General features: G+C 53.1%; 1 protein-coding gene across 1 annotated transcript in view; it reads right to left on the reverse strand.

Moving 5' to 3' along the window:
• Positions 1-3,611: 3,611 nt before the first annotated feature.
• Gtf3c1 (general transcription factor IIIC subunit 1) overlaps positions 3,612-15,145 on the reverse strand; it is a 68,288-nt gene continuing 56,754 nt past the window's right edge. The window contains exons 29-37 of the mRNA XM_075972149.1: positions 14,438-14,531; positions 11,941-12,113; positions 10,854-11,141; positions 9,628-9,887; positions 8,125-8,414; positions 6,859-7,369; positions 6,262-6,301; positions 5,367-5,559; positions 3,612-4,365 (exon numbers count right to left, since the gene is read on the reverse strand). Coding sequence (XP_075828264.1) covers positions 4,138-4,365; positions 5,367-5,559; positions 6,262-6,301; positions 6,859-7,369; positions 8,125-8,414; positions 9,628-9,887; positions 10,854-11,141; positions 11,941-12,113; positions 14,438-14,531 — 2,077 coding nt within the window. The 3' untranslated portion in view covers positions 3,612-4,137. The remainder of the gene's footprint in view (positions 4,366-5,366; positions 5,560-6,261; positions 6,302-6,858; positions 7,370-8,124; positions 8,415-9,627; positions 9,888-10,853; positions 11,142-11,940; positions 12,114-14,437; positions 14,532-15,145) is intronic.

The following is a 15,145-nucleotide window of genomic DNA, read 5'->3' on the forward strand; positions in this document are numbered from 1 at the left end:
GAAGGCTGTGTCACCTCTGCCAGAACCCCAGCAGCCTTACCCCACTGTCTCCAGGGCATTCCCACTGTGGTGTGGTCTGGGGTCTCCAGAGTCTCATGCAGGAAAGCATCGAGGAGAAATAAAAGCCACCTCTCACCCTGGGGACAGAAGCCACAGTGAAGGATTCCTCATGCCCACTGAGCCCTCGGTAAACTGTGCTCCTCTTGGCATCCTCAGAGACTAGGAAGAGCCTTGTGTCTCAGGCTGCTGTTGCCTGGACATGGCTACCACTTACCAAGTGGCACAGCCCACAGTGGCCCATCCAGCCCCAGCCACACCACAGAAAACGGGTGGAGGACTCCCGAGGAGTCCTAATGAGCTGTGCCTCCTGTGGCTGTAACTTCCTGCCGGTAAAAGAAGCCTAGACCCCGATGACAAACTGGAGAGGGGACATGCTCTGTCTAGAGCTATCCACGTGCTTAAACAAAGGTGTAAGGGCCAGGGTCCGGTTTACACAGCACCTCAGTGTGATCATTGTGGTGGGGGCCCTTATTCCCAGCTGCAGCACACACCTGCCTGGCTTTGCTCCCAAACAAATGTGTTAACAAAATCCACCTTGCAGTTTGCTGCCTGTCTGTTCCTATCAGCAGGGGCAAGGATTGGAGTTGTTGCATGTCAGGGCCCAGATGGGATGGCTCTGAAGGGATGCTCAGCTATGGGAGATGACTGAATGGAGGAACTGTCCTCACAGGACCTGCAGAAGACACAGGAAGGGGGCAGAGTTCCCAGGAAGTTTGTAGAGGTCAGAACTACACCTAACCACGTGATAACCTGAGGTCCTGCCCTGCTAATTTGGAACTTTTTCTTCCCCGACTTGATAGCCCTGTGTAGGAACCTTCGCCTTATGTTCTTCTGTGAGCATAGGGCTGATTCTCCATCCCTTCACCCTAGGTGCTGTGGAGGGGGCTTTGAGGCAGGCAACCTGGCGGGAAAACCATCACACCTGCCCTACCACTAGCTTCCAACTTTGAGGAAGCTGTTTCAACCTTGTGGGCCCTTTGAAACAGGCACAAGTCACGTGTGCTTCTCAGGATGGCCATGACCCGAGCTCTCCGCAGTGTCCAGAACTGGTGTCTGATGTGCGGGCAGGTGTGTGCTCTCAGTAGCATTTTTGCAGGAAGTCACCCTGGCTCCGGGAGGTTTCACAGGTTGCTGCTGCCCTCTGCTGCTGAGCTGGAGTCAGACAGCCTTCCAGCTCTCCCGCCATCTAGAGGCGGGAACAAGAGACACGGGTGAGAATTGTCGGTGCTAAGGCCAGGAGACCAAGTGGCAGCAAGGCCTGAACCCCAGCCCTTGAGTGAACGCAAGGGACTGCCTTGCGCACTGAGGGGTAGTGAGAGACACACACGGACACACATGTTCACACAGCTGGAAAATCGCTGTGGTCAAGAGGCCAGGGGAAGGATGGCTAGCCAGGGAGCTCAGAAGAGGCACCTCACCATAGCTCATGTGCAGGCTGCTCTAGTCCTCGGTTGAGTCAGCTGAAATAGACCACAGTAGAGTGACTATGACCTGAGCAGGGCTTGGAGAGGGAAGGGACTGAGCCCCCTAAACAGGCTGGAGGATGAAGACCCTGTATGAGATGCGCTCTGGGCGGGGGTGGGGGCTGGGAAGTTCTGTGAGCTTGCTGAGTCCAGCGCAGGTGGCTGTTTTGCTGTCTTGGTAGCTCCAGGTGTCCCAGGGATGTTATGGAAGGAAAGTGAGCTGCATAACGGGCATCATTCACAGCAAGTGACATGAAGGTCTGTGCTTCTCAGGGTGTGCCCTCACATGTGTAAATGCAAAAGGCCTCCGAGTGTCCTGGAGGGGCAGGCACAGGGAGGCCTGAGCCATGTGTGCAAGTTTTCCATCTAAGAGAACCATGTGGATGTTGTTTTCCTAAAGAAAGGATAAAGAGGGCCAGACTGTAGGTAGACAGGGAACTGAGAGGACGTGTGGCCGGCCAGGTGGCCCAGTGCCACCTCCTATAGTCCTTGGTGAGAAGTGACAAGGTCAGGTGAGGCTCGGAGCCAGTCAACATAGCTCTTGGGGTCAGGAGCCCTGTGCCTTTTTGAAGTCTTTGCTACTGCTTGTTCACCGTTTGTTCTACTCTGAACCGGAAGTTCTCAGCAGTCCAGCAGCTCCCTGGTTTCTAGCTAGAGGTCTCCTTCCTCCTGTCCTCCCTAGGGACTCTGGAGTCCTCTGGACTCACCAGCCTGCTGTTGAGTTTCTAGAGGTCTTTGTGTAGAGCTTGGAAAGGCTGCTACTCTCCCGCTGTTTGGGTGAGAGGCCCGTGGGTGGACAGACAGGCACATGGATGCGAAAGTGGATGACGGATGAAAGGGCAGGCGGTAGAATGAACTGACCGAGAACTGGTGGCTTGGGAACGAATGTTCAAATAAGCCGTGTTTGCTTGAGTGTACCCTGAAACCCCATGTCCCCCAGCAAACATGCTCCCCAAATGGTCCACGTAGGTGGCTTTGGGGAAGAGGGTACCGCTGAGCTGAGTCCATGCTTGATGGCCTCCAGGTCCCCCAGGCCTCCTATCTCAACTGAGACCTGGATGTAAGGCAGAACTTGATGGCCGGCTTCCAGCCTTGTAGGCAGCGTGACAGGCAGGCTCTGCTCCTGAGCACGGCACCTTCACTGCCCCACTGTTTCCCAGAACGTTACCAAGGGTCTATGTGGGGCTCCCTGTCGTGATCCCATCCTTAGCAGTTTCCACAGAGGCGTGGCTTACAGCCATCAGGGCAGTGACATGGAGGATGAGACAGGCTGCAAGCCGGGTGAGGTCACCAAGTGCCGTGCCCCTTAAGTAGGCAGGAAAGATAGACAGGGAGGGGCAGGGGACAGAGGAGGATCAGGCCAGCTGTGGCAAGTGGTCTCTATGGCTCTCCTGACAGTCATAATGAAGGCAAGTCTTGCTGCTAAGACTTGCTTGCATTTAAAAAAAAAAAGGTAAAAATCTAAGTTTTCAGTTGGGCAGTGGTGGCGCATGCCTTTAATGCCAGCACTCGAGATGTAGAGGCAGATGGATCTCTGTGAGTTCGAGGCCAGCCTGCTCTACAACAGCTAGTTCTAGGACACGCTCCAAAGCTACAGAGAAACCCTGTCTCAGAAAAAAAAATCTAAGTTTTCTTTACCCCATAAGGTGAAACTTTTTTTTTTATTTTTTTTTCGAGACAATGTTTCTTTGTAGCTTTCTGAGCTTGTCCTGAAACTAGCTCTTGTAGGCCAGACTGGCTTCAAACTCAGAGATCCACCTGCCTCTTCCTCCCGAGTGCTGGGATTAAAGGCATGCACCACCACCGCCCAGCTGAAACTCAAGATTTTTAACTGTTGCCAAAAACAAGTTAAATGTCTTTCTAGAGAACTTGAAGGGACCAGAGCCTCCCAGGCAGGGCTAGGAGCTGCCCTGGGGAGGGGCAGGCCTGGGCTCTACTGAAGAAGGCTATGCTGGCCTTTCCCAGGGCCAATGCTTACCTCCCTCGCTAGGAACCACCAACTTGGGCAACCACACTTGGCTGGGCCACAGCTGGAAAGTAGGGGAATCCCTTGGGGAACAACGCTCATTAGGCAACACACAAAACTAATACATTTGATCTCACTTTAATTAAAAAATAAATAAATACATGCCAGGGGCTTGTATCTAATGAGAAAAGAACACCTAGAGGCCTTGCTTCTGGCAGGAGGGGTCTCCATGAAAAGTCAGAGACCTGGGCATGGTCCAGCCCCAGTTGGGAGGTCCTACCTAAAGGGGAGCAGACTCTGCTAGGCATCCCCGTGGCAGGTCTCCACAAAGCCCTCCCCTTGAGTGGTGTGTGGGTGTCAGAAGACTGAGGGCTTGGCCATCAGCTCTGCTTCCAAACAACATCCACCCTTGTAGATACTGCTGATGCTGGAGCCTGAGTTCAGAGCAGGACAAAGGCCTGCAGGAAAACTGGGCATCTGGGAGCAAGAGCAGCAGAGTGGAGGGGATTGAAGTTACCTGGCAGTTGCTACACATAGGCTAGGCCTGGCTGAGCTGTGGTAACATGTGTGAGGGGTAGGGCTCGTGGGACAGTCTAGGGTGAGCTATAAAGCATGGGCAGAGGCTCCTCCATTGGCTGGGGACAGCATCTATAAGTGGATCCACTTATTCCAGTTGACATCATGGGGGAAGACACGGCCCAGGCGGATGGTACAGTCCAGAGTAGGCTCATAGAAGGTGACAGTGCTCTCACGGAAGGAGAGGGCTTCAGCCTCACTGGCCTGGCCCAGGCCTTCCACCACAGGCTTGGAGAAGAGTGAGACAGCTGCTGGCTTCCTCAGCAGGCGCTTCTGGATACAGCCGAGGGACTCTAGGCCCTGCAGATAAAGACGTGGGATTACAATAGTGCTGACCTGCTTGCCTGGGGGCCTGGCCTTGCTCCATTTATGAAATGCACATAACTGTCCCCAAGTAGAAGATGGCCAAACATGGCCTCGAGGGGAGGCAGGAGGAGGGATGGCAGAGATGGGTGTCACAGTGACAAGCACCTCTGGGGGACAGTCAGGTACTCTTCAGTCACCAAAGGCTGCAGTGGCTTCCCACCACCTGGCTGGCCCCACATGAAACCACCTGGAATGACTGCTAGCAAGTTCAGGGAATGTCACACTAAATATCAAGTTCCTAGTTTGCTAGGAAGCTGGGGCCCAGGGCACCATGGGAATGGGAGCTCAGGCGGGGTATCAGCTGCTTATGGGAGTAACGATCACCCAGTCCTCAGCTTTCCATGTCACTTCACTTCTTTACCTTGGGCTCCCGAGAATCTGTGAGCATGTGACCCCAAGTTTTTAGTTCCTGACTCGGGCCCCAGTGCCGAGTCCGAGATACACTTGGCCACACAGGCCCATTCTGCCCCGCCTGCTTGCCGGAGCAATTAACCCCTCCCTGCCTGCCTTGGCTAAGTTTGCAGCGGAACTCCACTGCCTGAATTAGCGGAAGCTCAAGTACCTGCGGTTTTGCAACAAAAGCCGCCACAGTGGCAGATTTGGTCTGATACAAAGTGACTTGGCTGGGTGGTGGCGGCGGCGGTGCACGCCTTTAATCCCAGCACTGGAGGACAATGGCAGGGCAGGGTAAGACAGACCAAGTGCAAACATTTCCAAGGGAGAGGGAGCATGCTTCAGGAGTGGGCTGCAGCAGGCCAAGGGAGAAGGGGGTCAAAAGCCAGGCAGGGCCTTAGCGACAGTAGCAGACCCCTCTGCTGATGGAAGAAGACACTGAAGGTAAGCTGAGGCGGTGACACCTGACGTGCAGTTTCCCATGGACCCACCCCGCCCTGGGTGCCCCCCCACCCTAGCTGGGCTCAGATGCCAAGCCCTACCCGGAGCAGCTCAAGCACGGCAACAGGCTGCAGGACCCCCTGGTAGTACTGCAGCAGGCAGCTCTCGGGAACACCAGGCCTGGACATGATGTGGTACAGCACGGCCTCCATCATTCCTTTGCACACCGGCATATTCAGGCGCCCGTCCACACCACGCCATGGGCGGCCAATGAAACACACTCTTTCACAGCCGCTGTGAGATGAACATTTGAAGTCAGAGAGGGAGGGGACATGCTGGTCACAAACAGGCTACTTTGGCTCAGGGAGGCCCAGGACTTGGCTACTATCCAGGCAACTGTTCTTCAGTCTGTTTGGTCCTGGCTGAGGTCAACCGTAGCCTAGACCAGAGGCTCCCCCTGCTGGCTCCCTCACAGATTTCTACCTCTGGTACAAAGCTGCCACTAACCCAGGGCTTTGGTAGCTCTAGTGGTCATGGCTGAACCCTGGAGGGGGGGATTCAGAGTACAAAGCCTTGGTGGGCTAAGGCCACATACTCATGGAGGAAGGAACTTCTGGAGGGCCTCTGTGGGCCCTGACCAGGGAGGGCCACTGAAGGTGCCTCTTCAAGGCAGAAGAGTGCAACCCCTCGAAAGCCATCTCTCAGCTATAGGACTGAGGGGCTGCCCTGGGCAGGCAGCTCTGAGTTCTGGTTAATGTGGTCACAGGGTGACGGCGAAGGCCCTCTCCTCATCTAAGATGGGTGTGAGGGTACAGTGGGCTATGGGAGGAGGCCCAGGAGAGGACTGCTCAAAGCCCTTGCCTGGGAACCTCTGTTCAGGGCAAACTACCCAGGCTTGTTGTGCCCTATGAAGAAGCCTCATACAGTGACTGACACAGAGTCACACTTTGTCCATCCTCTGCCCCTCTGCCCCTCCCTGCCAAAGACCCCCATTACCTTTCCCATGCTGCCTGGGCCATGTTGCTCTCTGTAAGTCCTGTAAGAGAGGAAAATGTGGCAGGCTCTTAGAAGGCAGAGTGGGAGGTCATGTCCCTTGTCCCTCATTCAACAGACACCAAAGTGAATAAGCAGTGACCAGAAAGACAGTCTTCTGCCCATTGTATGGTACTCTAGCGGCCGAGGCCAGTACAGCAGAGGCACAGCCAGTACACGGCAGGTGCAGAGCTGACCCTGGCCCAAGGGACCCTGGCACGGGGAAGTCAGCAAGCCCCTCATTTCCCAGCCAAGAGCCTTGGTCACAGGGCAGAGTGAGTGTGTAAAGCTGTCACAAACAGCTCATAGGAGCAGCAGCAGATCTCACAGGGAAGTGCCCTGCCACTGGCCAAGGCTCAGAGGCTTCTAGGAATAAGGGTGCTCTGTCCAGAGAACCTCTCCCTGGTCACCACTGCAAGCCTGGGGCTCCCCACTTGCTAGGTTGTCCAGGTGGGGCCCTGTACGCAGAGCCACTGAGGGCAGGGCAGGTTCCCAGTCCGAGACAGGGCTGGAGCAGTCAAGAGATGGACAGAACATAGGGACAAGTGTTAGGGTTAGTACCTCGGGGGTCTTCAGAGCCTTCTGAAAGCGGGAACTCACAGCCCAGCTGCTCTAGGCCCAAGACACCAGCACTCTCTTGGTTCTCCTGCCTGGGGATCCCTGCACCTGCATCTTCAGGAGCTGCAAACAGAGCCAAGGCTTGGGCCTCTATCTGCTCTTTTCCCCCAGGCCTAGAGCTGGCAGCCACTCGGATATCCTGGAGTGTGGGCCTCTTGGCAGGGAGCCCTATGGCCTCCTCGGCATCAGTCTCGTGGCTCTGAACAGAGCTGTGGGCACGCTTTCTGTTGCCATGGGAGCTGTCTGAAGGCACTGCTGTCCCCTCAGAGGTGTGATCTTCGCTGGTAGATCCCTCAGGGAGTTTGGCTTGGGAATCATCCTCTGAGGCCTTGGTGTCTCCTTCTGTGTCTCTCAGACGCATTGAATGCAGGAGCCATGGATGGGCAGAGGCCATGGCCACCAAGCGTACAGTGTTGCCTCCAACTTCCATCACTTGTTGCTGTTCCAAGAGGTCCTAGAAAGAGACCAAGGTCTGTCTGGGAAGAAGGCATGGCTTTCACTAGGTAGCTGACGTGTGGATGGCGCTCCCAGCTAGTGTCAAGTATTCTCAGCAAGCACAGCCCAGGTCTAAAAAAACAAGCCTGGCATCCTGCCCTGGAGCTGTAAGCTGCTTGGACCTCTGTGGGCTCTCTCTGACCTTACTGTGTTACTCATGACATGGCCTGATGCCTGAAATCACAGAAGAGCTGCACCTCTGACTCTCCTGCCCTATGCATTCTACAAAGGCGGCCACTGCTTCAATATAGTGACAAGACTCTCCTTGTGCTGAGGTCACACCCGCCCCTACTGTCAACTTCTGTGCCGGAAGCGGCCAGGAATCACTACCACTCCTTTTTCCTATAAACCCCTCAAGCTCATTGAGAGCCAGAGTCCAGGCCTTGCACCTCGGCTGTCTGACCTTGCAAGGGTGCCAAGGCCAGTAGAAAGCGCCTGGCTTATAAACCTCTCTTGTCAGCAGGCTCTTTCTCCACAGCCTGAGAACATCTGAGGTCTCTCAGTTAGTTTCCAGGATTACAATAAGTAAGGGTAAGAACACTTTAAGCCATGCAAACGGTATTCCCTAGGAGGGGCAGCTGCTTCAGGGCTCAGCCAGGGCCTGTAATGGAGTTTAGGGGACATGTTCTGACTTTTCAATTAAAGGGAAGGAAACCCCACCACCACGGGCACGCACTTCTGCTCTGGAACTGTCTGCCCCTGGGCTGAGCCTACCTGGACATAGTCGGAGAATGTCCTGGTACGCTCGCCCACTATCTTCTCCAAGGCAGAGAACTGTCTGCTTAGCTTCTCCCTGTCAACCCCGAAGCAGTCAGCAGCTGCCACAGCTTGCAGGATCTCCAGAGAAGCAGCTACATCCTCAGGGCTGTAGCCAGACTGGGCCATCTGGTGGGCAAACTCTTCTGGGGAGCAGGTGTGCAGCTGTGGATCCACCAGGCTGGTGAAGAAGGCAGGGAGGCAGGAAGGCCCTGCCTGGAGCTCTTCCAGCGGTGTGGCTGTGAACCCTGAGACCGTGACGAAGAGTTAAAATCAGCAAACAGAAGCCCTTCTTGGAATCAACACATGGTTACTGAGGCAAGATCTGCTCTAGCACCAATTCACTGCTCCCCAAGAAGCCATGGGGTCACCTTCTGGGGACCCTAGCAGTCAGACTCTTGGTACGTGGTGGCTATGGGTCGGGTTACAGTCCCACTGCAGGTGGTACTGAGCCACCTCTTAACCTTGAGTGAACCTTAACTTTGCGTGGCCCTGGGCCACTTCCATGCAGTCAGGTTTTCACTCTATCCGGGAAAGCTTGCTTGCTTGCTTCCTTCTTTCTGTCCCTTCCTCCCTCCCTCCTTTTCCTTTCCTTCTCTCTTTCCCCCACTTCCTTTCCCTCCCTTTCTCTTTCTTATGTATACAGCAAAGATGGCACCAAATCTCATTACAGATGGTTGTGAGCCACCATGTGGGTGCTGGGAATTGAACTCAGGACCTCTGGAAGAGCAGCCAGTGTTCTTAACCTCTGAACCATCTCTGCAGGCTCCCAGGAGTTTCTTTTTTCTTGGTTTTTCAAGACAGGGTTTCTCTGTAGCTTTGGAGCCTGTCCTGGAACTAGTTCTTGTAGACCAGGCTGGCCTCCAACTCACAGAGATCCTCCTGCCTCTGCTTCCTTAGTGCTGGGATTAAAGGCGTGCGCCACCACTCCTACCTCCAGGAGAGTTTCTTTAGCTGAGACAGCAACCTATAGGTTGGCACTGTATTTTTGCCTGCTTCAAACTTCAGACAAAACAGAGTTCTGACTAGATAAAAAGGGGCAGCAACAGTAAACACAATCCACCTTGACCATACAAAGGCCAGCTGACTGCAAGGGCAGGGCCTTTCCACTCCCATTCTGTGCCAGCACAGACAAAAGTGTAAGCTATCTAGCACTCCTTGAGTGATGAGTGATCCTGTCTGAGCTCCCTAGAGTTCCTCTGCCATGAAGGAGGTGGAGGCGGCAATGGAGCCGATGTCCCATCTTTCACAGCAAAGAGATAACGTGATTCAGCAGTGTATTCATAAACTATGGGACTCAAGGTTCTGGAGGAGTCACATAGGCAATCAGAGTCATAAAGCATAGATAGGCCCAATGAGGTGACAGCTATTGACAGCAATGCTACTCTTCATGTCTCCAGGGCTGGTGCCTGGCCAGCAGCCTCAGGGTTGCCCATACCTGAACTGTGGCAGGATACTCACCGGTGGGTCCAAGCTGGGTGGGTGCAGGGGTTCTGCGTAGTCGGAACTTCACCTGACAGGAATTGACCACAATGCTGTCATTGGGGTTCAGGTTGCGCGTACTGACCACTCCAGGCATTGTGTAGTAACCCCTCATCAGCAGGTACTTGGTGTGTGAGGCCTGATGGGCCTTTACTTCCACACCCTGGCGCTTAGCCCCTGAACCTTCATCCAGGTCTTCCTCCTCCTCGTCATCATCCAAGCCTCCATCTTTCCCCAAGCTGCAGAAGAGAAGACAACTAGGTGGCTGGACTTGGACTTTGTTTTCACTGAGTGGTGACAGTTGTCACAGACACCACTTACTCCAGGTGCCCCTGATCCCCCAGCATTTGTCTCTACTTGAGACAAATTTTTCTGTCACCACCCAAAGCCTCTATCTCCTTCCCCATGAAGTCCCAGCTCAGCTCTGGCACAGTAAAGCACCTGGGATCATACTTCCTTCCTTGCAGCACTTCACCTAACCCCCTGGAAGGTACCAACAGGTAACACACTGGACACTGCCCTGCCAATCCTAGTCACAAACATGACAGATGCTGGCCCAGCAAGATCCCGGAACATCAGACCCCTCTGCAAAGGGTCTGCACACCCACTAGATGCAAAAGTCAGCATGTGTGCTGAATGAAAAGGGTCAGTAAAGTGTCTGCCGTGCAAGCATGGGGACCTGAGCATCCACATAAAAGCTGGGGTGGTAGCATGTCTGTAATCCAAGTGCTGGGGAGGCAGATCCCTAAAGCTCACTGCTCAGCCAGTCTAACTGAATTGACGGGGAAATTTGAGACTGTTAAAAATGAGAAAGAGTGGGAAAGGCACTCAATTCAACCTCTGGCTTTTGCACCTGATTCACATGTGCACACTCCCAAGAGAACACATACATATACAATGTGCACACTCCCACGAGAACATGTACATATATAATGTGTACACTCCCACAAGAACATGTACATATATAATGTGCACACTCCCAAGAGAACACATACATATACAATGTGCACACTCCCACGAGAACATGTACATATATAATGTGTACACGCCCACAAGAACATGCACAAAGACACGCTCAGACCAAATAACCCTGCCAGTACCAAAACAATGAGAATAAATGACCACTCCTAATGAACACCCCAAGAATCTGCATGTCCCCAAACTGTGACCAGAGTCACATTCACGGTTCTGCTCTGGGCTCTGACCTCTTCATGACCTCACTCTCCACCATGGAGCTGTCCACCACCACTATCTGCTCCGGGATTCTGACATCAACAGAGAGGAGGCCCAGGGAGAAGAGGGCCAGGGCTGTCACACAGTAACCTCCAGGGCTATCCAAAGAAAAGGCCACCAGGTCACTTGGAGGGTCACTGCTATCCAGGTCCTTGAAGGAAAAATGATCGGGCTGGTCCAGCATGTTGGCGGCCCGGAGTCTGTCGTAGAACTGGAAGGACTCGGTGCAGACAGTGGTGGGAAATCGCCACGTGAAAAGCCTGCAGGCAAGGCAGAAAAAAAGGGCCACTGAAGAGTGCTGTTAAAGCCTGTGCTGGGCCACTGTGGAAGTCACAACACTCAGAACAGTCTGCACCCTTGTGCCCGGAAGCAGTCTTACCCACTGTGATGGGAGACAGTGCTGTAGCCCAGTGCCAATGTGGTCTAGGCATTTCGTCCCCACTCACCTTGTTCATTCCAGGTGGGGCCAGTTCATCTAACCCAGCAACACTTCTCACCAACAGTTGCTGACCCAAGGAGACGGAACCTCCTTTTTTGACAGTTGATTGGACACATGTGTCCAATCTCACTGTCTGCAGATGTAAGCAGAGGCCAGCTCTACAACACAGGGACCCACTTGCCGATCACACCCATGCCTTTTGCTGCTTTACCCTCCCCAGAAGCAAAGGAGCCCAGTTCATCAGGGCGAGGAGCTGGGGAGGAGGAAGCCAAGAGGACTAATGGTGGAGCCATCTAATGTCCAAATGTGGCCCCTGCTGTCTTGAGGCTGGCATGATATGCCTGAAGGAGGGCTTTCCCACCTGCAATGAGAGGCTAGTGGTGCAGCGGTTCTGAGGGCACCTTGCCTAGCCCTGAAGGGTGCAGGTGATACAAAAGGCCCTTAGTTGAATGGGGGTGGGATAAGGGTAGTCCACTAGGCAGGTGCTTTGCTACCTGGGTTGCTTACAAAACTTGAAACTAACTTTCCCTCACTTGTTTCACGGCAGCCCCCCTGCATGGGAGACAGGCAGAAAGAGAACCCGTTCCCGGATCAAGCTCTCTGCTTCTGAGGACACTCACTTGTAGTATGACTGGGAAAGCTGGTAGGACATGGGCACGAAGGGCACAGCGCGGTTCTTCTTGGGACCCTGGGAATGGCTGACACGGCGCCGGTTAACCAAGCTCTTCTTTTGGCACTCCATGAAGGCCTTCACCAGTACAGGTTCCCGGAACTCCCGGTAGAGACGGAAGATCTGTAATAGCACATGGCAGGGTGAGGTGCTTGGCCAGAAGGGGAGCTAACCATGGCAGCATAGAAACTGCAAGGGGCCACTCACAAGAAGGCTGGCTAGCAGACCAGCCTGGATGTCCCAAGAGGCTCTAAGGCTCTTGGGTAGTACTGGGATTTCCTAGTGACAGCAAACACTAACAGTTAAGTGACACTCCAAAGCCCTGCTGTGAGGCCTAAGTGAAACCAAGAGAGGAAAGTGACCTCACTGCTGACGGGCCAGGTGGTCACTGGGGAGTGGGTCACAAGAAGTGGTCTCCTAGAAGAAGCCATCTGAGGGTCACACACCCTGATTTTTCCAGGCAGTCTGTCTGGCAGGTCTCCTTGTGAGGAAACTGCATGGGCAGAGAGCATGAGGTTGCAATGTTTTTCACCTTTACTTCCTACAGAACTGGAGTAGAAGCTGCGGCCAGTACTGGGGCTTGGCTGTCTATGATTTCTGCTCTTGAGAACTTGCTGGGTACATCTTCAAGATACCTGCTGCTGTGTGCTGGACCACACTGACCAAGCCTGTGGGGTTCACCTGAGAGCCTAGACTGCCACAGGAAAGTATCCTTGTAGCTGTCTGGCATGCTTGCAGTATCTACCCATTCCTTCTGTCTTCTGAGACTAGGTTGCTGGGGAGCCTCTGTCATCACCGATGGCCCAAGTCCTCAGAGCTAGCTCCTGGGAGCCACAGAAGCACCTTGCCTGCTCTGGGGGCTGGGTGGTCAGGTGGTCTTTCTAAGTATTTGGGGGTACAAAGCCAGTCTTAGACACCTTCCATCTGGCCTACGAGCCCCTGGAGGTAGACGCAGAAGTAGGAGAGCAGCTGGGGCTGAGGAGGCAAACAGGATGCTGAAGGCTCCTAGGCCTGGACTCCCTGCTGAGCGTGAGAAGGATCTCTGCTTTCTTTTTAAACAAGCATGAGCCCACAAAGAATTGCTAGGGCCGTGGCTGAGGATTTTTGCCTCACTGTACACCCTTGCTGTAGTTTAGGCTTACAGAGGGCTTCATGAGGCCAAGGGACAGGTGATACCAATAGCCAGGTTCTCACTTAGAACTGTGCAAAAGGCCAAAGTCAGTGCTGCCAGGAAACAAGTGTTTGCTGGCATGTCAAATATGGGGTCCTAAGATTCCTGTGGGAAGCAACTGTACCAGGTGACTTAAAGCTGGAGAGCTCTAATGACACCCAGGAAGGCATGCCTACTGCTGCTCAGCGTCCAGGGCAGGGCAGAGCTCTGAGGCAAGGTATTAAAAAGCATCTTCCCCTGCCAGGCACAGTGCTGCATCCCTTTAACCCTCGCACTTGAGAGGCAGATCTTTGTGAATTCAAGGCTAATCTACCTACACAGCGAGTTCTGGGCTGGACAGGGCTACATATGGAGATCATCTCAAAAAATGGGTCGGAGAGATGACTCATAAGTTCAGAGCATTGACCCAGGTTCAATTCCCTGCACCCAAATGCAGCTAATAACTATCTGCAAACCCAATTCCAGGGAACCAGACTCACTCTTGCGATCTCTGTGGGCAATGCATTCTATGTGGTTCACAGACAGACATGCTGGCAAAACACCCATACACAAAAATAAAAATAAGTAAATCTTAAAAAATAAACAAGAAACAACAACAACAACAAAAAAAAAACTAAACATCTTCCCTCAGCAGCCCTACCTTTTCCAGTCCTATGACGCAGGCCTTATGAGGTGATGTCTGCAGCCCCAGCAGGACATGCACCAGCAGAGTGGGCTGTGACGGCTAGTGCCATCAACTTTACAGAATCTAGAATCTCCTGCTATACCCCCGGGCATGCCCATGAGGGATCATATTGATTACACTGAGGTAGGAAGACTGCCCACTATGGGTGGCACCATTTTGTGGCTGTGATCCATGGTGAAAGGACCTGAGCGGCAAACTCAGCAATCACTCATTCCTCTGGCTTTTGACTATAGATGCAATGTGCCTCAAGCTCTTGCTTCCTTGACTTCTCTTAGGGTGCTTATTAGAATACTTTATCATAGAGGTAGGAAAGACTAGAGAGTGGCCCAGGGCCTCTGAGTCACAACCAACGACAGTGAGGTCCAAGTTACTGCAGCCCCACCCCTCAGTAGCCTGGGATTGGCATGCTGAGTGAATGCAGCATGCAGGAAGCCTTAAGTTTGATTACAGCAGCAATAAACACACAAGTCAGAACTCTAACAAGAATTAAAGGCACTCAAGGCCCCCAAGACCCCATAGCTAAGAAGAGCAGAGTAAGCTCTGGTTCCCTAGGGTCTAAGGCCCTGCTGTGCTGAGGAGGCCAGCACCCACCTGGAAGGACTGGCAGGAGTTGGACTGGCTGTTAGAGAGGGACAGTGTGCTCTGGATCAGGTTCTGTAGCACCAGGAAGTGGATGTCCTCCACACTGAAACACAGCAAGTACCGAGGCTGCAGGAGGCTGCTGGCCCACAGCAGCACCCCTGAGAGGGTGAGTGCACACACGAGAAACACTTAGTTAAAGATAATTCAATCCCACAAAAGCGCTCTGAGTGCTGAAGTAGTCACACAACTAAAGTAAACGGCAGTTCCTAGGACATACTAATTGTTCAAGTCTCAACAAAAACATTGTTCCCGGTTAGATGTCTGTCTATAATCCCAGAACTGCGAAGCTGCAATGGGAAAGCTGCCCCACAGAACAACTTTCAGACCAGGGTGAGAAATAGAGTAAGATACTGTCTCAACAAAGCAAGTGCTTTCCCTTGGTGGGAAAGAGGCAATCTAGTGTGTAACCAGCTTCTAAACCAGCAGGTAAAAGTCAGCTTTTTCTTTCCCTGACTCTAAATGAAAAAAAGGATCATTGTGTACTATTTTACAGAGCTAAAATTCAGATAAATATTGCTTTGCAAGACATTTTCTGTTGGGTTGAGCTCACTGAAAGACACTTGAGGATAGGGCTTGGGCACCTTCCTCTGTAAAAGCCAGACGCCATGGGCTCTATTAAAACCACTCAAGTACAAAAAGGAAACAGTACAGACAGCA

This window comes from Microtus pennsylvanicus, chromosome 5 (assembly GCF_037038515.1).
Source record: "Microtus pennsylvanicus isolate mMicPen1 chromosome 5, mMicPen1.hap1, whole genome shotgun sequence".
Lineage (NCBI taxonomy): Eukaryota > Metazoa > Chordata > Mammalia > Rodentia > Cricetidae > Microtus > Microtus pennsylvanicus.